The 24070-nt window shown below is 46.2% G+C and overlaps 2 protein-coding genes across 5 annotated transcripts; both read left to right on the top strand.

The window, feature by feature from the left end:
* Positions 1–1552: 1552 nt before the first annotated feature.
* Positions 1553–7397, top strand: LOC136516796 (histidinol dehydrogenase, chloroplastic-like). 3 transcript variants are annotated; one of them, XM_066510280.1, is made up of 15 exons: positions 1553–1800; positions 1904–2032; positions 2166–2278; positions 2372–2424; positions 2504–2576; positions 2955–3056; positions 3150–3251; positions 5167–5238; positions 5328–5390; positions 5463–5504; positions 5819–5878; positions 6063–6173; positions 6355–6525; positions 6675–6765; positions 6882–7397. In XM_066510280.1, the coding sequence occupies exons 2-15, from the start codon at positions 1924–1926 to the stop codon at positions 7154–7156; spliced, it is 1437 nt and encodes a 478-aa protein (XP_066366377.1). In that variant the 5' UTR covers positions 1553–1800; positions 1904–1923; the 3' UTR covers positions 7157–7397. The 3 variants fall into 3 exon arrangements, with proteins under 3 accessions (XP_066366377.1, XP_066366387.1, XP_066366396.1); XM_066510299.1 differs by having other exon boundaries at positions 1770–1800; positions 1932–2032; XM_066510290.1 differs by lacking the exon at positions 3150–3251.
* Positions 7398–7911: 514 nt separating this feature from the next.
* Positions 7912–11452, top strand: LOC136537890 (protein ARV 2-like). 2 transcript variants are annotated; one of them, XM_066529868.1, is made up of 9 exons: positions 7912–8366; positions 8494–8541; positions 8663–8752; positions 9498–9543; positions 9629–9711; positions 9793–9887; positions 10112–10178; positions 10266–10436; positions 10947–11452. In XM_066529868.1, the coding sequence occupies exons 1-8, from the start codon at positions 8256–8258 to the stop codon at positions 10398–10400; spliced, it is 675 nt and encodes a 224-aa protein (XP_066385965.1). In that variant the 5' UTR covers positions 7912–8255; the 3' UTR covers positions 10401–10436; positions 10947–11452. The 2 variants fall into 2 exon arrangements, with proteins under 2 accessions (XP_066385965.1, XP_066385964.1); XM_066529867.1 differs by having other exon boundaries at positions 10266–10341.
* Positions 11453–24070: the final 12618 nt, after the last annotated feature.

Here is a 24070-nt window from a genome sequence, read left to right on the forward strand (position 1 = left end):
CACTCTGTGTTCATTAGTATCTTTCCTCCATCTAGACTGATGGTATGGTATTGCTACTCACTGGACGCGCTCATGGTCAACGCACAGTAGAATGTCGGAGACAAAAACAATGGAGATTTTTGCCAAACCGGGGTGGATGTCTTCTGAGTTCTGGTAGGTTTAGTGCTTAGTTTGCTATCCTCCTACTTTATTCGGAAAAGCTGCACCCCGAGCGTCCGGCCCTCTCAAAAATACTGGACAGACTCTAGCTTATCTCAACCATTCATTCTCTACGTTAATTTTTATTAATTTATTTCTCAGCCTTCCATTGACACCTTCTCCTGCTCTACCTCTTCTTCAGACTTGCATCCGCTCGTGACTTGCCCCACTCCATCCCGCCGCGCCCCTTTTCCCCACCGCGCACCGTCCCTTTGCGGCGCCGTGCGCTCCTCCCCACCGCCCCATCCCCTCCCGTGCCCTACTCCATCTCGCCTGTCGCGGCCGTGGCATCACCGGGCCACCACCAACCCAATGCCACCCGTAGGAGGTCGTCTCCGGCCTTTACATCATCTTATGCAGTCGCCGAAGACACCATGGCAAGAAGGGAAGTCCGGCAGCGGAAGTGTACGCTGGGCCGTTGTTCTGGATGCCCTCCTGATCCGAGCTTGCTGGCTACTGCAATTCCCCACCAGGTAGGCCATGCCCACCGGCGACCGACGCTGTATTCAAGTGTTTTAGGCGTTTTCAGATATGTTGCAAGCCTATATTTTAAGTGTTTCAGTTGTTTCATAGGTATGTTTCAAGTGTTTCATATGGATGTTGCAAAGTAGATTGGAATGTTGCATATGTTGCAGTGATTGCACACGTATGTTGTAAGCGTTTGTTCCCAATGTTTCATCTGTTTTTTCAGACGTATGTTCCAAGTGTGTTTATCTGGATGTTGCATATATTTCGTACATATGTTGCAAGTATTTTATCTGGGTGTACGTATGTTTGCAATGATTTTTAAGTATTTCAGGTGTTTTTGCAAGTGTTTCAGACGTATGTTGCAAGTGTTTCAGCTATTTCTAACAGATGTTGCATGTGTTACATCTAGACGTTGCAAAAGTAGATTGAGATGTTGCGAGCAGGCGAGAGAAATGGGCGTAGACGGTTGTGTGGCCGCAGGCGGTCCCCACGTGCGTGCAGGAAGAAGAGGCGGGCGAGGGCGGTCCCCACAGAGCGGCACGGGCAAACAGACGGGCGAGCAGCACAACAGGCCAGCGGCCACGGGCGTCCGTCGCGCGCTAGCAGTTCCCAACTTACTTCATTTGCTTTTTATGAGCTCTTCAAATCCAGCCAGACGCTTAACTGTAATGATTGATTGGTTGAGTGCAAAAATCATACGGAGGTCGAAGTAAAATTTCCTTTTTTTTCTAAGAAAAAGTTTGATGCCGTTGGCTCAAGAGTTATAACTACGATATAAGCATTAGGTAAATTATGGAAGAAACGAGCTTACACATGACACAACCTATGTGGAAACGCTGAAATAGTCCATCAACGTTGCAGTCAACGATCTAGGAATTTGTAAGCAGTCTCACATGCACGGTACGACACGGCACGGTCGGGCCCATATTTTATTGCAGTGGGCTTCTAGCCTGTGATCCCCTGCTCGGCCCATTGTTTGAAGGCCCAGTTAATATCCAGGGGAAAAGAGGAGGCAGTGCGTCCGAGTCCGACTGATAGCGCAAGCAGGGGATACGAAATACGATTATACGCGGCGACTTTCACTCCCGTCCCACAGTCGCCGCCGTCGGCCGCGCGCGCCGCCGTCTCGCCACGGTTCGTCTCTCCCTCTACCTCCGTCCCCTCGCTGAGCTCGGTTTCTGTTCAATTTTCGCGCTCCCTCCCCCTCGCATCTGACACTCGCGACGCGACCCTCCAGAACTGAATCGCGCTCTGTTGATGGGCAGCTTGCGCGCCCCGCCGGCGCCGGCGCCGCTCGTCGCAAGCACTAGGGTTGCCTTCCGTTCTGGGATTCGCTTTTCCTCCGACACAGTCCTCAAATACAGAGGTGCGCGCTTGTTGGTCTATATTTATTTTTTTCTGTTGCTTGCTCTCCTCCGCCTGCCCCTGCCAGCCACGTGTTCCTAAAGGTTCGTTAGGACTCTGTTTCATGGAATCGCGCATTGCTTGCTGATTTTCAGGGTTAACTACCAGTAGCGCGATGAAGTCTTATAGGCTATCCGAGCTCAGCGACGCCGAGTTTAGCGGCCTCAAGGCTCGTCCCCGGATCGATTTCTCGTCCATATTTGGCACGGTGAGATGACACCGAGATTACTGATGGTGTTGAAGTCCAGTATTGTCTCATTTCATAGCCTGATAACCATGAGATTCTGTCCTGTGCAATTAGGTGAATCCAATCGTTGAGGATGTCCGTGTTAGAGGTGATGCAGCAGTTAAGCAGTAAGTGTTGCTGTTATGGATGGCCTTTTCTTGGACGACATGGTAATTGTGCTTAATTTTCTGGGTTTGTTTTTTTCAGCTACACAGAAAAGTTTGACAAGGTTACGCTCGATGATGTTGTCGTTCGTGTTAGCGATCTTCCAGATGCAGAGGTAATTGTCTTGTTATCTGCAACTGAGTTCTGCAATTCATTAGTTCAAATCATGTAGTAGGTAAAAATTTGATGTTGCTCCACACATCATGTTGTTCCTTCTCTTTGGACTTCTGGTCTGATGTGATGCATGTCCATGCAGTGTTGAACATGTTTGTCTAGGATGACATGTTATAAGATTGTTAGTTGCTTATTTCTTCAATAGCATCTTCCAACTCTAGCTTTATCTACTCGCAATCAGAGTTTGCTAATCCTTACAAATATGTGCGACTGATGTTAATAAGTTTAATTTAAATTTGTTTAACTGCAAATGTTGCTTATGTATATGTTATTTCCCCTATTCGTGAGTTTGATTGTCTTACCTACATAAATACTGTAGCTTGATCCAGCTGTGAAGGAAGCCTTCGATGTTGCATATGACAACATATATGCCTTCCATGTTTCACAAAAATTACCCGAGAAGACAGTTGAAAATATGAAAGTAAGAGATGGCTCAATGTTTCCATTTGTAAAGTTTCACCTTTTCTATACACTCTACATTAATTACATATGCCCTTTTCGTCAATATATGAAGGGGGTAAGATGTAAGAGAATAACAAGGTGCATTGGTTCTGTCGGGCTGTATGTCCCAGGTGGCACTGCAGTCTTGCCTTCAACTGCATTGATGCTTGCTGTGGTATGCTTGCCTCTACTCAAATCCTCTCAACTGAATTAATTTAATTAATTCACTGTTTTAAGCTTTTGAAGGGCGGGCCTGGTGCAAGCGGTAGAGTCTTACCGCCTGTGACCAGAAGGTCCCGGGTTCGAGTCGTGGTCTCCTCGCATTGCACAGGCGAGGGTAAGGCTTGCCATTAACACCCTTCCCCAGACCCTGCACAGAGCGGGAGTTCTCTACACTGGTGTCGGTGTTTTGGACCGGCGGGCCCTCAACCAACTAGTGAATTTGTACTGCGTGCCCCTAATCCCGGATGGTGATGCAAAGAGACACAAGGTTTATATTGGTTCAGGCAATAGGTGCCCTACGTCCAGTCTGAGAGATCGATCTTGTATTCCTTACACCGAGGTGCTTGTAGTAGGGGTTTACAAGCAAGGCGAGAGAGGGAACTAGCCCCTAGGTCTCTGCGTGGAACGGCGTGGGGTGCTTGAGATGTTGATCTCTTGCGGTGAGGAAGTGAATGTGTGTGTGCGTGTTCGTCTATCTCGTATGTCCTCGTCTATCTGTGCCTGCGTCTATGCGTGAGTTCGTGAACTCGTGAGCCCGTGTCTAGAAACGGCCCCAGTCACTCCCTTTTATAGTTGAAGGGGGGGACAGGGGTGATACATGGGGTTGCTACGTAGCATCGTGTGAACAGAGGCGGCATGTCCGAGCCCTGTAGCTTGTCGCTGTGGCGGCATGGTCAGTGAAGCGGTCTTGTCCTTGATGCACTAGAGCGACGCGCCGGTCACGCCCGATCCTGTGCGACGTGGGGGCTCCAGTGATAGCTTGACGCAGGGCATGGCGGACGTCGTGCCGGTCGCTGTGTGTTGACAGTGTAAAGAGCCGAGGCTCAGTTGGTGCCGAGGCCGAGCCATCGTGGGGGGCTCGGTGGGCACGAATCCCGAGGCTGCCGAGACCCTGAAGTGGATTGCCGAGGTCCGGAGGGAGCAGTTGGTCCTACACACTGATTCCGAGGCTACAGGTACCCGGACTTGACTCCCCACGCCGCGCTGTCCTCGGAGCAGGGGTTAGGTAGCATAGTGCAGTACGGGCATCAGTCGTGGGCACAGTGCTGAGCACAGCGACCGGTAACCCCTGCCCTGTCCTGTCCCGGACGACATGGTGTTGATGCGACTCCCATCTCGTTGGTCACTCCGCTGTGTCGAGCCGTCGTCTGGCTGACATCGCGGGAGTGGTTGGTCGCGTTAGTTGGACGTGACGTTCTGTCAGGGAAATCGGTCGAGGCGGAGGCGACGGGGCTGTCGCCGAGCCGGCCTCGAGCGAGACGGAGAATCGGTTCCCCATCCGAGGCCTTACGTGCGAGGCCTCGAGCGAGACGGAGAATGCGAGACGGAGAATCGGTTCCCCATCCGAGGCCTTACGTGCGAGGCCTCGAGTGAGACAGAGAATCAGTTACTCGTCCAAGGCCTTACGTGCGAGGCCTCGAGCAAGACGCAGAATCGGTACCCCGTCCGAGGCCTTACGTGCGAGGCCTCGAGCGAGACGGAGAATCGGTTACTCGTCCGAGGCCTTACGTGCGAGGCCTCGAGCGAGACAGAGAATCGGTACCCCGTCCGAGGCCTTTCGTGCGAGGCCTCGAGCGAGGCGGAGAATCAGTTACTCGTCCGAGGCCTTACGTGCGAGGCCTCGAGCGAGATGGAGAATCGGTACCCCGTCCGAGGCCTTTTGTGCGAGGCCTCGAGCGAGGCGGAGAATTGGTTGCCTCGGACAAGGTGGGGGTTAGCCAGTAGTTGTCTCTTGGCTTTGATTTTGACAGGGTCTAAGCGATTTTTTTTGTTTTTGCTTAGGGGACCCCTTTTTATGGTACCCGACAACTGGGTACGCCCTTTTTTTTACTGTTTGAAGCTTTTCATATAGTTCTTCTTTCTGCCAGCCTGCACAGATTGCTGGATGCAAAACTATTGTTCTTGCCACACCACCTAGCCGTGATGGTAGCATATGCAAGGTACACTTGAGGGACATGAAACTGCACTAGTATTCTTTTTTTCAAATAATTGTTGATCGAGCACTATATACTTGTCTTGTTTCCTGCAGGAGGTTCTTTACTGTGCAAAGAAAGCTGGTGTGACACACATATTGAAAGCCGGAGGAGCTCAGGTACTAGAATATTTTGAGATTGTCTTGTGCTTCATTATTTAGTTCAGTGCTCTTAATGTTGTTTACTTTCAGGCAATCTCAGCAATGGCATGGGGAACTGCGTCGTGCCCAAAGGTATTTGAAGTATATAAACCTATCGATTACATGTTTAAAATCAGTAGTAATCTTTTGTGTCTATATACTGGCCTTTATTTAATATATTGCCTTGCTTGTTAAATAATTCTCATAGAACTTAATAAACTGCAGCATTTTTACTGGGCATGCCCTGCTCTTAGTGCTTTAAACTCTGCCCAAAACAACTGTTAACATATGGAGATGTTGACTCACCAAGTTCCACAACAATTATTTATGTTTTCTGTATTGGGCTATTGGCTATGGACTCTGATTCGATCGCATAACTTTTGGTAACTTTGTTACTGCGTCCGCAGGTTGAGAAGATTTTTGGGCCTGGTAACCAGTATGTAACAGCTGCTAAAATGATTCTTCAGGTTTGTTGTTCTTTCATTGTAAAAGTTACCATTATCTTCTTTGCCAAGATATCTTTTCTATATTCAATTATTTTTGTGGTCCTCGCATTGCACAGGCGAGGGTAAGGCTTGCCACTGACACCCTTCCCCAGACCCCGCACAGATCGGGAGACGCCCTTTTTTTTTAATTCTTCTTTGACTGCAGAACAGTGAAGCTATGGTATCTATAGACATGCCTGCTGGCCCTTCTGAAGTTTTAGTCATTGCTGATAAATACTCAAACCCAGTTCATGTTGCTGCTGATCTGCTATCTCAGGTATTCTATTTGTTGCCCTGGTATGATCTGCATTGCTAAATGTGTTCATGTTTGCTATTTAAAAAACTGAATCTTGATAATCCTTCATATATAGAGAAGTTGTTTTGTGATGCTGAATTCCCTATTGTCGCACATGTTCACGATGTATGTCATTACAGTTAGCTAGTTAAATCTTTTGTAGGCAGAACATGGCCCAGATAGTCAGGTTGTTCTAGTTATTGCTGGAGATGGTGTTGATTTGGGTGCCATTGAGGCAGAAGTTAGCAAGCAGTGCAACACGCTTCCAAGAGGTGAATTTGCTTCAAAAGCACTTAGCCACAGCTTCACTGTGTTCGCTAAAGATATGGTTGAGGTAATTTTTCACCCTTGCTTCCTGCAACGGATGCATCTATGCTGCCCATTTGTGTTTTAAGTGCATCACCATTCTACTGTGACCTCAGTGCCTTCCAATTCTGCTGGATATTTCCAAGGAACTTTGACATTTGTTTCTGCTTTTTGCAGGCGCTATCATTTTCGAATCTGTATGCCCCTGAGCATTTAATCATCAATGTAAAGGATGCTGAGCAGTGGGAGGAGCTTGTCGAGAATGCAGGTAGGCATATTTTTTTCATTAGCTTTGGTGTGCTCACATTGATCTTCATGTAGATGCTACTCCATGGCACATATATCTCGAATTCTCGATCTGAATATTTGGTTTCCGTATTTCAGGGTCAGTTTTCTTGGGCCAATGGACCCCAGAGAGCGTGGGCGATTATGCAAGCGGAACAAACCATGTCCTTCCAACCTATGGTTACGCGAGGATGTTCAGTGGTGTATCACTGAACTCTTTCCTCAAATACATTACAGTCCAATCCCTAACAGAGGAAGGACTGAGAAAGCTGGGTCCATACGTCGTGAAGATGGCCGAAGTGGAAGGGCTAGAGGCGCACAAGAGAGCCGTTACCCTCAGACTGCAAGAGGTTGAGGCCACTGTAACCGTCTAGCTGCTGTCATGATCCATTGTAATATTCAAACTCGATGTGGGATTTTGGAATTCTTCCCTATTCCTACAGGAACTGAACTATGGATGTCTTCCAAACAGGCTCTGGAATGTTAGAAAGAGGCGTTTCAACTGGTACAACAAATAATGCTCATTGCAATCTGAAATGTTTCTCGAATAAACTGAGCAGAACTTATTGTATATGTAGTGTTCTCGTATTAGTTATTTCCCTAGTTGCTTCTGCACCAATTTTTGGATTGTGCATGTGCATCCAATGTGTTTCAAACAGACTGGCAAGCATGTATAAGAATCTGATGGAAAAGAAACAATAAAATGGCATCGAGCAAAGAGATTTTCGGCAGCAATGCAGTAAGAAAAAGTCTATTTGTCACGCTCAAAGTATAAATTCGGATATGTATACCCTAAACTGTTTAATACCAAACAAATTGGTTTTAACGGCGGTTTAGTCCGTGATGGGATAAATTAAACTACATCGACATTTCAGGGATCAAATAACTTTACTAAAAAAGTAATACAAGTACTCCGTAAAAAATTATATGTTATTTTGATTTTTCTAAATATATAATTTTATACAATATGTCGGGACATGAAGAGTAATTTTTTTCAAAAACTTATCCAAATATTATGGACCGCAGTCATTTCAAGGCTTCGATAATGAAAAGCCCAACAAAGGGTCAAAGGCCCGCCTCACCCCATCGGCCCATCCTGACTCCCGATGCCCTCAAACGAGTCTGCCGTCACACCGAGGCCCCGACTCGTACCGTCGACGCCCGATTCCCTCCGCCTCCGCCTCCGCGCCGGACCTGACGTCTCTGCTCGCCGAACGCCGGTCGGGGCCGGCGGCGCGCGTGCTCGACAAGGAGCCCAGGCTGCCAGGTCGGTACCGCGGCCAGCGGGCGCCAGGTGACCAGGCCACCAGCCCTCCGGCGACCGCGACCTGGCTCCAACACTGGTTCAACCACTCCGTCGTGTCGATCCGAAGCTCAACGGCGGCGGCCGGTGGGATAGTGCGGAGGCGCTGAGGCGGGAGACTGTACCTGGACTGCGCGAGGTAGGGTGGGCGGCGGCGGAAGGAATCACCGATGGGTGATGCGCAGGCGGCAGGGGAGGGTCCGCGCTGCGTTGGATGCGGCGGGCGCGTGAAGACGCTCTTCGTGCAGTACTCCCCGGGAAACATCCGCTTGATGAAATGCGTAAGCCACGCGAGTGCCCCTGGCCTCACGAGTCTCTGCACCGTTCGTGTAATCCTTTTTTATTTCTGCTTGTGAGCCATCAAACTCTCTGAATAGTGAATACTGCTACCCTTGTTGTGCCTACTAGGATACGTGCAATGCTGTTGCTGATCCCTACATTGAGTGCGAGTTCATGGTACGGTGATCGATGAACCATGCCTTGCAGCTTTGTACTAATTTCGGATGTGTTAGCTGCACTTGTCGTAAGATGCTTGAGTGGTTGACTGAAGTGTTGGCATCTGCTTGTTCCATTCTAGATCATCTTGATTGATCTCGTCCTGCACAAGACAAGGGCGTACCGCCATGTTCTGTTTAATAAGCTGAGCATGGGATCATCTGTTGACAAGGTATGAATCTATGCTTTCCAGGCCGTCTCTGATTGGTGTCTCACATTCCTGCAAACATCAAATTGTGCTTGGCTCATACTGCAAACATGGAATACCACCTTTTTTTTGCTGGTCTCGTAGTAGTAATGCTCTAAGCATTTATGCATTCACTTTGGCTTGCCTTACCTAATCTGTGTGAAATAATTGTTACTGGAGATGCCCACTTATAGAGTAGTTAATGTATGGATGAGGCTAAATATGGTTTGGTCATCGTTATTCATGCTAAATTGACAGGACCCACGAGTGCTCTCCTTTCTACATTAAAGCAAAGCATTTACTTCTTCCGTTTCTTCCCCGCTTCAATTTTATCTTGTGGAGTAACACAAGCAATCAGGATGGTGACAGTATATCATCGTCAATGCTGTGCCCTGTTCCATTTTACTCAATAATTCCCATGCTTCTGGTCGAAGAACTGAAGCTTTGCTTTCTGCCGTTTGCTAACGATGGCATTCCTGATTCACTGACACTAAAGCCTTTTGTGACTTTCTGACCCTTCACAACAGCATACAAGAACCAATTTGGCATAAAAAAATGTTTTCTATTCGTATAGGTTTTAGATGAATAGTTTGGCAATCTTGTTGTAATATGCTCTCATCTTGTAGTGATTTCATACCTTCCCTTCAAGAACTTATTTGGTGGGTACGTCTTCATGTCCATCTATAATTTGATTCATTTTCTAATATGCCTGTTGTGTTCTGGTTTGCAGGGAATACTTTACTGGTCTACTTTGATACATATTGCTCTTGACGCATGTATCCATAGAATTCATAAATTTTTACTTTGATTTTGGTTACTATGAACCATCTGCCCAACTTAAACAGTCCATAACTATGTAAGTCAGAATATCTTTTTCGAAAGGAAACAGAGCTGATGGGGCTTCTTCCAGGAGTATTTTCTCAACAATTTCCAATTGCACAGAGGTGATTACAGTTAACAGCATTCAAATATATTTTTTACTACACATTGTCGTAACAATGTGACCAACATTTTGTTTTCTCCAGGTTATTGGCGATGCATTGTTGGGAAACATCATATTTATGATCATGTTACTCCTGGGAGTGCGATTTATTCTCAAATTATCTTTCGATATTATAAGGTACAAGTAGCATAACAAGTTCTCTTCTTGTTAGAATAAAACATTTGTTGCTATGAATGGGTTCCTGAGTGTTCTTGATGGGATTTATGCAGCTAGTAGAGATCACGTAACAGTCTAATAGTTTCATAATTCATTTCTGTTCTATTTACATTTTTAGTATTTCTTATTTATTTGCGATTTGGTTTGCTTGTCCATGAAATTTATTTGTAATAACAATTACTCAGGTACAGGGATGTTTTGTTCGCTGTCATCATTTCAAGCTACTTCAAGTTGTTTCTTTTCACAATGATGGTATAAAAGATTTCTATGTATTAATTGTTTCTCTTCTAAGCATACCTGCCATTTTATTCTTTCTGAATTGAGTATGGATATTTGCAGGTTTGGGAGTTCCCATCATCTGTTGTATTCATTGTTGAAATGTTTGTTCTCTCATCAAATGTTGTAGCCCTGAGAGGTACACACAGCACTGCACATTTTCCCCATGAATATATTCATTCTCCAAATGTTTTCTAGTCAGTAGGAGGCATATATACATGAACACCAGTCTTGGTAAGTACCGCACGCTTCTTGCATAATATAAATTGAAACATTTATCTGAGTATTGCCTAGACGTTTTCTAGCTGTAAGGATTCTTACACATCAATAACATTCATGGAGCATAGGCTGTGGATAGCATAGATAATTATGTTAGGGTTCTGTGTAGCATCAATTGACCCCATACGAACGTATATGGCATGGTTAGATGGAAAGGGCCTTTCTGTAATCAAGATCTCTACTGATGGGATCAGACAGATGTCCTTAGTTCTGACATCAAATGATCAAGTCTATGGCATGCTTCCTTGTATCCTATATAATTGTTCTCAGCATCTACAAGTTACGTCTGCTAGAGTTTTCTGAAGTCTTAGTGAACTAGTTACTTGGGGTGATTGATGGTTTCTTTTTTTTTTAACTGAAACTGTGACGGTTCTATTTCTTTTTATTTAGGTGTAAATTATGTTTCTTTGCCGAACAGTAAACCTGTTCAATGTTGTGTGAACTGAGCATACCTTTTCTTTGCAGTTGTTTCGCAGTTTCCAAAAGCCCACTGCTTCGTGGTCTGCTTACTAGCGCATGCAGCAAGATACTTGACCCAGCGATGGATCCTTGGAACGCCTTGAGCCTGAACAAGTCCAGACCATCCTCGAGCTTCAAGCATGGCCCTAATCTACATATGGACCGTCCTGGTGCTTCTAGCGACGCCTAGGTATACTGTGCCCTGATGGTGAGCTCTGATGGTTGGATGCTGGCTTCTCGAGCCTAGGATGCTTGTTTGCGCTACTCACGAACGACGTGGTCGCTTATGATGTCGCGACATTGTTAGGTGTATAATACAACGACTGTATTCCTAAGTTTGGTCTGTAGTAGTAGGCTTGCCCGTGTTGTCTTGCCCCCCCTCCCTGTGAGTAGTTGAGCTGTAGACCATGCTGGAATTGCACGGTCTTATGGCATCTGTGCAGCCCTACACCGTCTGTTCAACAATATTTTCCATGTTGTACTTGTGGCAAAGACCGATATGGCATCTTTACTCGTAGGTAGTAGCTGCTGAGTGTTGTGTGGTTGGTTTGGTACTTGGTCCCTTTACCCTACCAACGGCCTACGTAGCCTCAGCATCTCCTGCAGCTGTGCTCCAGTGACCAGGGGAGCCTACCGCTACCACTTTGTGTTGGACTGCAATGCACATGCACTACGGCAACAAGAGTTCTCGGTCTCAGATAGTCAGATTCAGGCTCCCCGAATCCGATCAGGTGTGTTCTGGCTCGCTCTGTTTTTTTTAATAACCTTGACCAACCTGAACACTGGCATCGCCTGCCTCTCCGTGCACCGACAATATAATGGCTGCCTGTTCCCTGAACCATAAGTACATCACATTGTGCGATTACTTGTCATGAAGTGTTGAGGTGATGGGTTACTGGGACTGAGCCCACCTGGCCACATTGTGGTCTCTAGGCATTTACTCTGTGAGGCCGAGGCATGGCTAATGACGGTTGTGTGTCTACCTGAAAGCGTTTTCAGTCTAATGATGATCATGATTGTGTACTAAGAATGCACCCACTAGTTTGCTGAAAAGCAGCTTAGTGTGTGTAATGCTCGGTTTATATGTGAGTTCCAAGTGCATCTCACAAGGATTGAGGGAGCACTAAGACTAGTTGGAGAGAAATTTACAAGTCTGACTAAATTTTGCCGGCCATCCTTGACGTGCTTGAGCATGCACCAGACAATCACCTGAAAACTAGAACCGACATTCATGGTTTTGGCAGCAACATCTTTAGGGAGTGCTGGTTCTAATGGTGTCATAGCGAAAGCAGAACCTTTTATAACAGAGCACTATGACTTGTCACATGGAAAGCGGTGACCAAAAGGAGGAGCTTCCTCTAGTTGTGCTTAGAGCAAAGTCATCTACAAAAGTGCTTAGAGAATTGGCTGAGTAATTTCGGTTAATATGATGCGAGCAAGGTAATAAATAGCGTATAGCGGGTTAGTAGTGGATTGACGTCGAGGTAGCGGATTGCAGATAGCGGGCGATATTGCGGACGATAAGTTCCAATAATGACATATGATAATCCCACATAAGTTTAAGTACATATATCATGAATAATGAGTATAAATAGACATTTAATTACACTCAAAGAACGCCTAAATCTAGACCTAGAGGCTACAGCCGATGCGTGAGTGTGTTTGAGTTGGTGGTGTGAGTCGTAGTGGACTGAGCTGATTAGCGTTATTTGTTTCCACGCTATTGCAGCCTACTGCATGCAATTGCGACCACAATATCGTCCTGCTATTCAGAATTGCGGTCGCAAAGTTTCCGGCTGCAAAGTTCAGAGCGCTATCTCATAGCGGTAACGGCAATGGGCCGCTGCCGCAATTGCGGCCGCTACAGCCGCTATTTATTACTTTGGATGCGAGTCATTTGTGATATCTAAAGCGTCATGTTTATTTGCATGGAGATTTCCTCTGTACATACTTTCTTTTCTCTTGATATATACAGGAGTACATATAAAAAAAGTCAAGTATAGAAAAAAAAACTAGAGCCTACTTTTTTGCCTCCTAATCCAAGCTTTCATTTCATTTAATTAGTCGCACGTACGGTCAGGCGAGAGTCATTGTTAAGTAAAAGGCCATGCATGATGTGGCCAACCAAGCAAGATGATGATGATCAGGTTGGTTTCAGGTAGTAGGCAGGGGACAGGAGCTGCTTAATGAAGCTGATTAACGCGCGCTTTTGGACGTAATCCGCGCGCGCGTGTAAATTAAAGTCCACGTCCCCGATCATTGCCGGCCGGCCTTGTTTGCTGCAGTTGCGAGTCGCCGTCGTCATCGCGCGCGGCTCCACTTCATTGACAAGTGGAGTACGTGCTACGTGCGCACTTCAGTTCTTGTTTGTTGTTTCTATACGTACTAGCGCTCTAGGAGTAGAGGAGTAGATAGCTACAATACCTCCTGTCCATTATCATAAACTGATGTGGTTAATGACTTGATGCTGCAGCCTCTCGTGGTCGTGGCAGCTACACTAAATAAAACCATGCTCATCAACCGCCACGCATAATTTCTTTCATTATATATATATATATATAAAAATAACAGAAACTTGAAAAGTGTATTGTAAAGTTATATATGGGGTTTAAATATATATTGCTATAGAAAAGTAGTGGTTTCTTATGTAGGAAATGATACCTTTTTTCTTGTGACTGGATCGGAGGTTGTATATATTCACGCCCGAAGGGGATAGTAGAGCTTTGCTTTCTTTCTTTCTTTTTTAGATGACAGAGCTTTGCTTTTGCCTAGACTGAGGCTCTGTTTGGTTGGGCTTTTGGCTTTGGCTTTTGGCCCCAAAAGCCAAAAGCCTAACCAAAGGGGCTGCTTTTGGAGGGTGCTTTTTCAGAAGCAGCTGCTTTTCCGTAGTTCATTTTTGAAAGCTGGTTTGACCCTGCTTTTGGCTTTTGGCTTTCTGCTTTTCGAAATTGGTGGAATAAAAAGCTCTTCCATAGTTGTTTCAAGAGAGATAAAGATAAAAGGTATATTTTATACTTGTTTAACCAAACAGCTTTCAGCTTTTCTACAGCTCACAGCCCACAGCAGCTTTTCCACAGCTCACAGCCCACAGCAGCTTTTTCCCACAGCCACAGCTCAACCAAACAGGGCCTGAATGATGACAAGTAACCAATCGTTTCCCAAACTGTCATGCAGTTTCCTTTCTCAAAAAATAAAAATAAAAATAAAACAAGTAGTGCAGTTTTGGCGGGCTACAGCTGATCAGTGATCGATCACGTCGTTGTGTTTTTCCTCTTTGACAGACTTTCAGCTAGGAGTTGCGACGAGAACTCATGGCTCATTGTCAATCATAACGGAGACATGGAAAAGAAAACTAGTCCAAAAACGACGACTTTCTCAAAAATTTATTGTACACATTAGCCTAGAGAACTTCGCGCATGATGTGCGTACTTTCTTATCCCGCAGTAGTGGTGACTGGTGCCACCTTCACCTTCAGTGATACAGGTCCTGTTAACTTTAGCTCCTAAAGTTTTAGGTAGCATTCTAAAACTTTTTAAAAAAGTGTTTGTTTCACTTTCTAAAACTGATTAAAAGCAATAAATACACTGACAAAAAGATCATGCAGCCCTCCTCCTTACCCCTCCTCCTTCTCTGCATGGCGCGCCCCCAGTCACCTCCTCCTCTGCATGTGTGCAGTCGGGAGGGGCAGTGGGGGTCTAGGATGGACTTTAGGAGCTTTTAGGAGGGATGGAGCTCTTAAAGTTTTTAGACCCTCCTAAACTTTTTAGGAGCTTTTAGGATGAGGTGTTTGATTTTTTAGGCAGATTTCAGCTCCTAAAGTTTTTTTAGAAGGAGGAACAAACAGAGCCATAGTACTATGTTGCATGTTCCAACAAGAAGTACGTGGCTCACGTACTGCTTTATTTTCTCTACAGACTACTGTGGCTTTTCACAAAGGCAACGTAAGTTCTGTACACTGTTACATGTTCTACAGCTAAATGCAAGGAGCTAACGCTAAGCTGAACCATATATTTTTATATATCATTTATTTTGTCTATATAGGAGTAATAGGACAAGGGAAAGACGGAATACTCTAAAACTCAATGACCATGATATTCGCTCTTATTAGGACGTACTAGTCATCAAACTACATGATCAACGGCCACTAATCTGGGCACCAATCTATATCCCTTTAAGAACCTTTCCTTCCTTCCCCTTGTGCATGATTTCAACGCAATAAACAAAATCTCAGCAGAAAAATAATGCTTGTCCTAGGCATGTAGATTGTGGAGGGCATCATATGGAAACCTACTTAATTTCTTTGAGGGGCCACTGTTAGTACACATAATGTACTGAATCATATATTTTGCTGAAAAGGATAATATTAGTATTTTAAATAGTTCCCAAATGTCACGAGCTGCATGGATCCCGTGGGATTTATATAGTTCGAGGTGTTGTTTGTTCCTGACAAAAAAACAAAACAAAACAATTATAGTGGAGACAAAGAGGAATGTATGGAAAAGGTGGCAGACATGAAATGGATTTATGAACAACTCTCATAGGCTAGCTCATACTAATATATATAGCCAATATTCCTGACGTTGACATGCATGCTGCTAGCTAGAAAAGCTTAAGCAACATGGCAACGCAATTGCAAAGTGGCGGTGGTAAGAGGCACCCGTGCTAGGCGCTTTTGTTGCGAGTGCTGCACCAACCGTTTTGTTACGATGATTCAGCAAAGACGCCTCCAAAATCCTTAATCAGGTCGAACCCAGCAAATAAATAAATTAAATTAAATTTGCTTGATGATTCCCAAAAAAGCTGCTTATTAATCACGCAAAAGACTTAATAGGACTTGTAGAGGGGAGACCATATGTCTCTACCAAGATACCTTTGCGTGTGGTGTCTTCATGTACTCATGTTACACTACCGGAAACTGGCACTTTGCCGAGTGCCGGAAGCTTTGTCGAGTGTATTTTATCGGGCACTCAGCAAAGACGGCTTTGCCGAGTGTTTTTTCGACACTCGGCAAAGATGGCTTTGCCGAGTGTTTTTTTGGCAGTCGACAAAGATGTATTTTGTCGAGTGCCATTTTTTGGCACTCGGCAAAATACGTCTTTGCCGAGTGCCTTTTTTCTGGCACTCGGCAAAGATGTATTTTGCCGAGTACCATTTTTTGGCACTCGGCAAAATACGTCTTTGCCGAGTGCCTTTATTTTGGCACTCGGCAAAGAGGCATTTTGCTGAGTGCCATTTTTTGGCACTCGGCAAAATGCGTCTTTGCCGAGTGTCTTTTTTGGCACTCGGCAAAGAGGCATTTTGCCGTGTGCATTTTTTGGCCCTCGGCAAATTATTTTTTTCAAAGCAATTTTTGAGGCCCGAAATTAATTCAAATGAAAAACTTTTCAACTACAAAGTTGCATAACTTCTCAAGATCTACAAAGTTTATTTTTGTCATTTCTTCATTTGACAAAACGACAATAACGTTGTTCATAAAATCTACATCTCTCTCTTATGTCTCATATTAGTTTCATGAAAGTAGAAGAGGGATATATAAGATTTGTGAATAATGTTACTACCACTATATCGGATGAACAAATGACCAAAATAAACTTTGTAGATCTTGAGGAGTTATGAAATTTTGTAGTTTGCAACATTTTGATTTGAAATCATCTTGTCATGCAAAAACGGCGTTTGAATTTGAAAATTTGAAAATTTGTATTTTTCAAAAGACCTCGGATGGAAAAACTTCCTAAACAAAAATTGTAGATCTCCAAAAGTTATGAAACTATGTAGTTGACAACTTTTTGATTTGAAATCATCTTATCATGCAAAACTACGTTTGAATCTCTCAAATTTAAAATTCGAATTTTTCAAACGACCTCAGATGGAAAAACTTCCTAAATGAAAATTGTAGATCTTGAAAAGTTATGAAACTTTATAGTTGATCACTTTTTGATTTGAATTCGTTTACGGCCTCAAACAAGCAATTTACTCTCGGTTTAGTATAATATACGAGGATAGATAACGGAATTTAGACACAAGTGACAGTGCAGTGCAGTGGTAGAGCAGAAGACACGTGAGGGAGAGATCGTGAGTTCGAATCCCACTGGCCGTGTTAGCCGTGAATTTTGCGCAAAAAATGCAGCGACTTCGATGACCGGTGGCGCTGGACGGACGGTGGCGGCCTTCCCCGAAAAAAAAATTTGCTATTATTTTTGAGTTTTTTCGCATTTTCATTTTGCCGAGTGCTTTTCCGGCACTCGGCAAAGGCTTTGCCGAGTGCCCGACAAAAAGCACTCGGCAAAGGCTTCTTTGCCGATTAATTCTTTGCCGAGTGCTCTTTGCCAAGTGCGGCAAGTGTATTTCGGGCTTTGCCGAGTGCCGCAGACACTCGACAAAGTACCGGTTTCCAGTAGTGTTACAGTGGTTTGGATTTGATGCTCTAACAATATTGTAGAATACCATTGTTTCACTTGTTTTACCTCTCCTCTTCTGGGACAAAAGAAATTGGATTATTGTATTTTTTAGAGAAAAAACAATTTCAGCCCCCCTTGAAACAAAGGAAAAAAAATAGAGACATTCTAGGACCGCTTTGAAAAGCAGGAATTGGACATTAATTGTATTCAAAATCCACATAATTTAGTTTAATTTTGTAGAAAAAACACATGAAATAGGAAAAGTTTCCTATGAACCCCATGGGAACAAGGATTAGGTTCCTACAAATCCTGTAGCATAGCTTGTTTCATAGGGATTTTTGGAGGAAATATAATAAGAGCCTGAACCTTTGAAAGTTTTGTTTATGTCATTCTCTCTCACCTAATTCCTATGTTTTTTTGCGGTCCTTCCAAACATATAGGCTATGTTTGGTTTAGCTTAGTGTATGTAGTACAATTTTCGTAGCACTTTAGATCTTGCTTTTAGATTTCAACTTTCAGCTTTTCCAATTGGGTAGAAATAGAGAGATGTTCTAAAGTGTTTCAAGGAAGGGTGGGCCTGGTGCAAGCGATAGAGTCTTAGGACGCGTTTGGTTCCTTGTATCTGCCCCGGCCTGGCCCCCGGGATGTAGTTTTCCATCATTTGGATGCCTGCATGGGGTTCTAGGCTTGGCCCTGGGCGTGCAACGCGCTCCCCCGAGCCTGGCTGCCGGGAAACAAAAATGGATTCTGTTTCTTGGCGGCCTGACTCTCTCGGGATGAGAGTGAGCGTTCAACGGCTAGAAAAATTGGCTCTCCGGATGCAAGCGAGAGATGGGGGCGTGCGCACACGGGAAGCTAGGGTTACCACCGCCCCTTTCGCGCCATCCTTTCGCGTTATAATCCTCACCGCCTCCTCCCCTCTCCCCATTCTCTCCCTCGCACTCGCCCTCTGCCTCTCCGCTCTCAGCTCTCTCGCTTCCTTGTCTTCCTCTTCCTGCTCGTCCAGATCCTACTGGTGCTAGCAGGTGATGCATTCTCCCTTTCTCTTGCTCCAGATCCACGATGTTTGAGGCTCGATTCAATCTATGCTGACCTTTCTCTTCTCCCTCTCTTCATTTTTCGTAGGTTTGAGGTTCGATTTGTTGGGGTTTCATGGCAAAGAGAGCAGGTAACCTGTAATCCCTCGCAGATCTGATGTTGCTCCCTTTACCCATTGCTTTTGTTGGGTTCCTAATGTATTTGAGCATTTGTAGGGTTTAATTTGTGCAGGCGACTTCGTTGGAGGTAAAAAGGCAAGTTTTCCCCCTAAGGTTTCGATCTGTTCTTGTTTCTCCAGATTGGATCTGCCTACTTGTCATACTAATTTCTTTTCCTCATGTGCAGATCTACCTTTACCTTTCCTTGCATGTTGAACTTCTGAAAGCCCTACGACTTTTTTTGCAAGGAGCCAGCGATAACGATTTTTCCATTGAGCCCATGTCACTAGACAATAATGATTGCTTACTTACTATGAAAACTGAGCACATGTTCTTAGCCGATGATGAATCCTTAGTTATTTTGAAAGTGAGCACATGTTCTTGGCCGATGATATTACTTTATAAATACGAAAACTGAGCACATGCCCTTAGCCAATGATGCATGCTTGTAACATTGAACTAGCTATATCTGAGCTCTTGTGCATTAGGCGATGATGATATTATTTTTTGCTGACCGACTTGTTGAATGCTAAAAATGATCTTTTCTTTTACTGAGACATGCTTTACATTTTTTAACTGTAATAGATGAACCCTACCGAGCAGAGACGCATGCTTGTGATAAAAGCTGCTGCTTTTGTGTCTGTCATTTATGCCTACTTTATGAGTAGGCTAAGAGTGGCACGTAATTCACAGCCTCGGATCACATATGCCCCAATGAGTGCCATGGATGAGGAACGCCAAGCCAATCTGAACAAAAATTTTAATTGTAATGACATAGAATGTGTTAACATGCTGCGTATGCGTAGAGCTCCCTTTTTCAACCTATGTAACCTACTTAGGGATAGAAACTTGCTAAGAGACACCATAAATAGTACTATGGAGGAACAAGTAGCAATGTTTCTTCATGTTGTGGGACACAACCTGTAGGTGCAGAAAGTGACCAACAAGTAAATATTTATAGTTTTGCCGTACGTTGTGATCGGAGGTGGCCTAGTACTTAATGACACAGGGTTTATACTGGTTTAGGCAACGTGCCCTACGTCCAATTTGAGTCGGTCGGTGACTTTATTCCTGAGCCTAGGTGCTCGAAGTTTGCAGTGGGGTTACAAACGAGAAGGAGAAAGATGGGGGTACAAGAGGTCCGGTCAGAAGGGCCGAGAGCGACAGGAGCTCCGCTATGAGCTAAGTGTCCAAGCGTGTGCTTGAGGTTTGAACCTGACGGATCTGTGGTTGTGAACTAGTGAACTTGATCGATGTAATGAATCTGGAATGACTTGAATGTTGGGAGAGAGCGCATCCCCACCTTTCTACAGTTCTGAAGGGGCAGTAACTGTCTGCACTGCATCTATTGCTTGAGTGTCTTCCAAAGCTAGATCCTACGGTACTAGATGCTGCATCCACTTGCTCGGGCCACCAACATCCATGTGCATAGCTGAACCAATATTGGACACCACTAGTGTTGCATCTGAGCTGTTGGAGTGTTCCATACCTAACCATTGTGGTGCTTGGGGTGGGACAGGGTGCAGGGGACCCACTGTAACAACAGCCTCTTCCTCAGGTGGTGTAGAAGCATTCTTCTTTTTCAGAACAAAACAGGGCACAGTCAGGAGCGACCTTTCTGTGGGAGCCCTGCATTAACCTTGACCGAATCGGGTATCTTGGCGTCATCATTCAGGTATACCTTTGCAACGACCCTAGTAAGGTTGTCAATCTCATGCTAGTAAACTAAAATCCCAAACCCAGACACAACTTTGTCTATGATAACACCGTTCTTCAAGTCCTCTGGAAAATCCCACAAGCATAACCCAAGCATCTCTATCCAAATCAAATGAACGTGCATTGTCTCCCTCATCATGTTTATGAACAGACATGGTATAGCACCCAATGATAAAGTCTAGACCTAGAAACCTTTCTCTTTCTAATGCAGAATTAAAGCGAACATAGGCATCACCCATAGGGCAAGGTTGGATCTCTACAACTCGAGCCTGATGCATATCCTGGAAGAAGGTGCGCAGAGCGGTGGCCAGGCTTGCGAAAACATCCTTGGACGAATGGCTGGAGCTTCACGATCGCCAGGTCCTCGTTGTAGAGCGTGTGGCACCCGTACACGAACACTTCATGGTGAAGCGACGGGCGCTGCACCGGTTCCACCAGCATGAAACCCTGAGGGACATGCGGATGAGGGGCAACCACCTAGTTCGCCATTGGAGCAGATGGATTGGGTTTTTGCACTGTTGATGGAAGCGGGGTGGAGGGAGGTAGAACAGGGGCGGATGCGCCGAGGGGAGTAGACACACTCTGGTATAAAGGCACTCCACCAGCCCCTTCGTCTTCCAGCACAGGGATGGGCCGATATCGACAGTGATTGCAAGATTTAGAAAGGCAAGCTGTGGATTTGTGTCCATAGTTGAAGCATGATTGACACCTTACCAGATTCATACATGCCTTCCTTGTGTGCCCAAAGCCTAGACATTTGGAGCAATTGATGGCAGTAATCTCGGGAGCATGGGCTGGGCTCTGATCATTAGGAGATGTTGGCAGCCCAGGGGGAGGATTTAAATTTGAATTTTGCGGGATAGGCTCTCCCCGCATTGATGTCGCCTGTTTATGAGCAACATTACTACCCTGATCTTTAGGCCTCCAGCAAAGAACACGCTTGGATGCATGAACATTGGATTTAGCTATAGAAATAACCCTTGGATCTGAGGATGGGGATTTTGGAGGGACAACTAAATTTTCCTTGAAATTCAAATGATAATTCCTTGGATAATTGAGCCTAAGAAACACATGCTTTTTCTAACAGGAGAGGGGTGTGATCCTAACTTGGGCGAAGAAGAACGAATGACATCGGCAAAGCTTTTCTTAGATTTAGATCCAACCAAGGTCCATTCGGCTTCTTGTTCTAAGCACCAAAGAGCATGATTTCGGCACCAATTAGGGCCACCTCTACCCCAAAGAAAGAAATAGACATCAAACTCTTTGCAAACAAAACTCTTGAGGTTGTAAACCATGAAGCCCACATCCTTGCAACTAACAAAGAAGCGAAACATCTAGCCAGAGAGGTGGATGACATTGAAATCACGTGCCTTGCCACCAATGACGGCTTGTAAGAGGAGCCCAACAGAATCCTCGTTGAGGCGTACGGCTGACCTCCCAAAACTAGCAACCAGAAGAAAAGGCGATGCAGAAGTCAAGGATGGTGGATTCACCGGGCAGCTGAAGTGCTGGGCTACCAGCCTACCAAAGTTGACCCTCGAATCAAAGTATAGATCCAAAAGTCTAGCCATGAAGAGCAGTGAGGATCAGCAGATGCCATCGCCAGAGAGAGCCGGTGGGAGCATCGGTGAGGGGGAAGGGAGCGGTGGGAGAGCCATCTGTTTCGGGTGACTACAGATGTATACGTCCAGCGTTGTATTGTAGGAGTACTCCTATCGCTTTGCCTAGTACTCCCTCCATACTGGTATTAGATGTCGTTCTGGCGTCCGCAGAAATTGAATCAAAGGAAGTCGTTCTGGGGTCCGAGTGAAGAATTGGACGCTGCTGCCCCTCGCGCTTCGGCTCCCGCGCCGTGCGTTAATAGCTCGCAGTCGATCTCATTTCCCCGACCGCACGTTAATAGGCCACTGCAGCCGCACGCCGCTCCCTTTATTAAATCGCGTTCCTCTCGTAGTTCGCCGCACGCCGCTCCTGCTCGCTCACGCCGTCGTTCGCCGCACGTTGCTCGTGCTCGGCATTCGCTGCTACACCATGGATGCCTCGCCGGACTCCAAGATGGAGATGGAGATGGTGCCGGACTACAAGATGAAGATCGCGCCGGACTCGGAGGAGGTCGCCGCGGACGACGTCGGGCCGGACTCGGAGGAGGTCGCCGCGGACTCCGTCGACCTGCTGCTGTCCGTGGAGGGGCTGGACTCCGTCGACTCGCCGCAATCCATTGTTGTGGTGGTCCTCCAGTATAGGCTCGTTGAGATTGAAGAATGAGCCGTCGTCATCTTCCTCCATACGAACATTCAGATCGAAGCCATGGAGGACATGGCTGGATGAACAAGCCATGGCTAGATGAACAAGCAAGTGAAGAGAAGAAGCTAAGCCATGGCTGTGAGCGCGCGCCAAACGAACGAAAATGTCGCGCCTAAACGCGCCCAAGCGAAACAAACCAGCGAACGAAAAAATTCAACCAGCGAACGAAATATTCGCGCGGCCACGCGCCATCGGCAAAAATTTGTGCGGCATAGGGTGCACAGACACGCCTAAATGCGAGCCAGCCAGCCAGCGTGCACGCGAGAGCAAGCAGCGACGTGCACAGGGCCATGCAAATTCCCCATGCAAAATCCACATAGAGTTCAAAAATATAATACGGCCATGGAGTTCGATCCCTAGACCTCCAGCCTCGGGCCGTGGAGAGCTTTCTAGTCGGGCTATTAAGAATTGTTGTATAGGAGACACCCACAGGCCTATTTAATAAGGACAAAGAAGGAAACTCACTTCTAATTGATCACTCTTTTGGCACTCCTGGATATGCGCAACCATGTCCTAAACGACTTCTAATACCAGTACGGGGGAGTATTAGTACAGGAGTGGCTAGTACGGAGTAGTACTAGTATATTGTCTAGTGGTACCACCACCATGCACGTACATACAGATCGCCTGTGCCGCCGGTACGGCCGGGCGGCGACATGCATATGCATGCACGCACCTAGTACGAGTACGAGAGGAGATTGGAGCTGAGGGGTGTGGACGTGTGGTGCGTGCGGCAACTAGCGCGGCGCTCACCGACCCGACGCGCCCGCCCGGATCAGACGACGACGACGACGTCGACGGCCGTGCAGTGCAGCGCCCGGCGCGCATCCCGCCGACCGCCGTACGTATACGTGCGACTCGTCCCGCCGGCCGGTGCACCCCCACGCATGCGCACCACCACCACCACCCTGCGCAGCATCGGAAGACTGCCGCAGGCCCTCCTGCCTCGATCGCACCTCCTACCTGTGTCACTGTACTGTCTGCTCCTAGTAGGGTTCGTTCAACCATCGCACCACGGACCGGAGCATCAACCGCGCGTAGCAGTTGTTGTAAAAAAAACCGCGCGTACCAGCCGCAGCACGGCAGCAGCCTGTCCTCTGCCTGCATGCACGTACGCGCTACAACCACTTGCCCTGTTCGTTTCGCTGCATGGGTAAAACTACTGTTTGCTGATTTGTTTTGAGAGAAGCCAAACGAACAGGGCGACTGAACAGAACGCTGAATGGTAGCTAGCCCGTGCAATGCAATGCAAATGCAGCGGCGAACACGGCAGGAAACCGCGCACTCATGATCCCAGGCTCCCAGCAGGGAATAAAAACGATCTACAGTGCGCGTAATTACCGTGCTATTGGTGGTCGTCGTCTCGCGCCACCGCGCCCCGGGTCAACGCCACGAACCCACGAGCTCCCCTCCCGCCCGCGCGCGCGGGCGGGGCGCCTATATAAAACGTCTCTACTCTCCGCCCCGTGTAAGTGCCAACTGCCAGAGTGCTCTCCACGCCCGCACGCACGGCCGG

Source organism: Miscanthus floridulus, chromosome 2, assembly GCF_019320115.1.
Source record: "Miscanthus floridulus cultivar M001 chromosome 2, ASM1932011v1, whole genome shotgun sequence".
NCBI lineage: Eukaryota > Viridiplantae > Streptophyta > Magnoliopsida > Poales > Poaceae > Miscanthus > Miscanthus floridulus.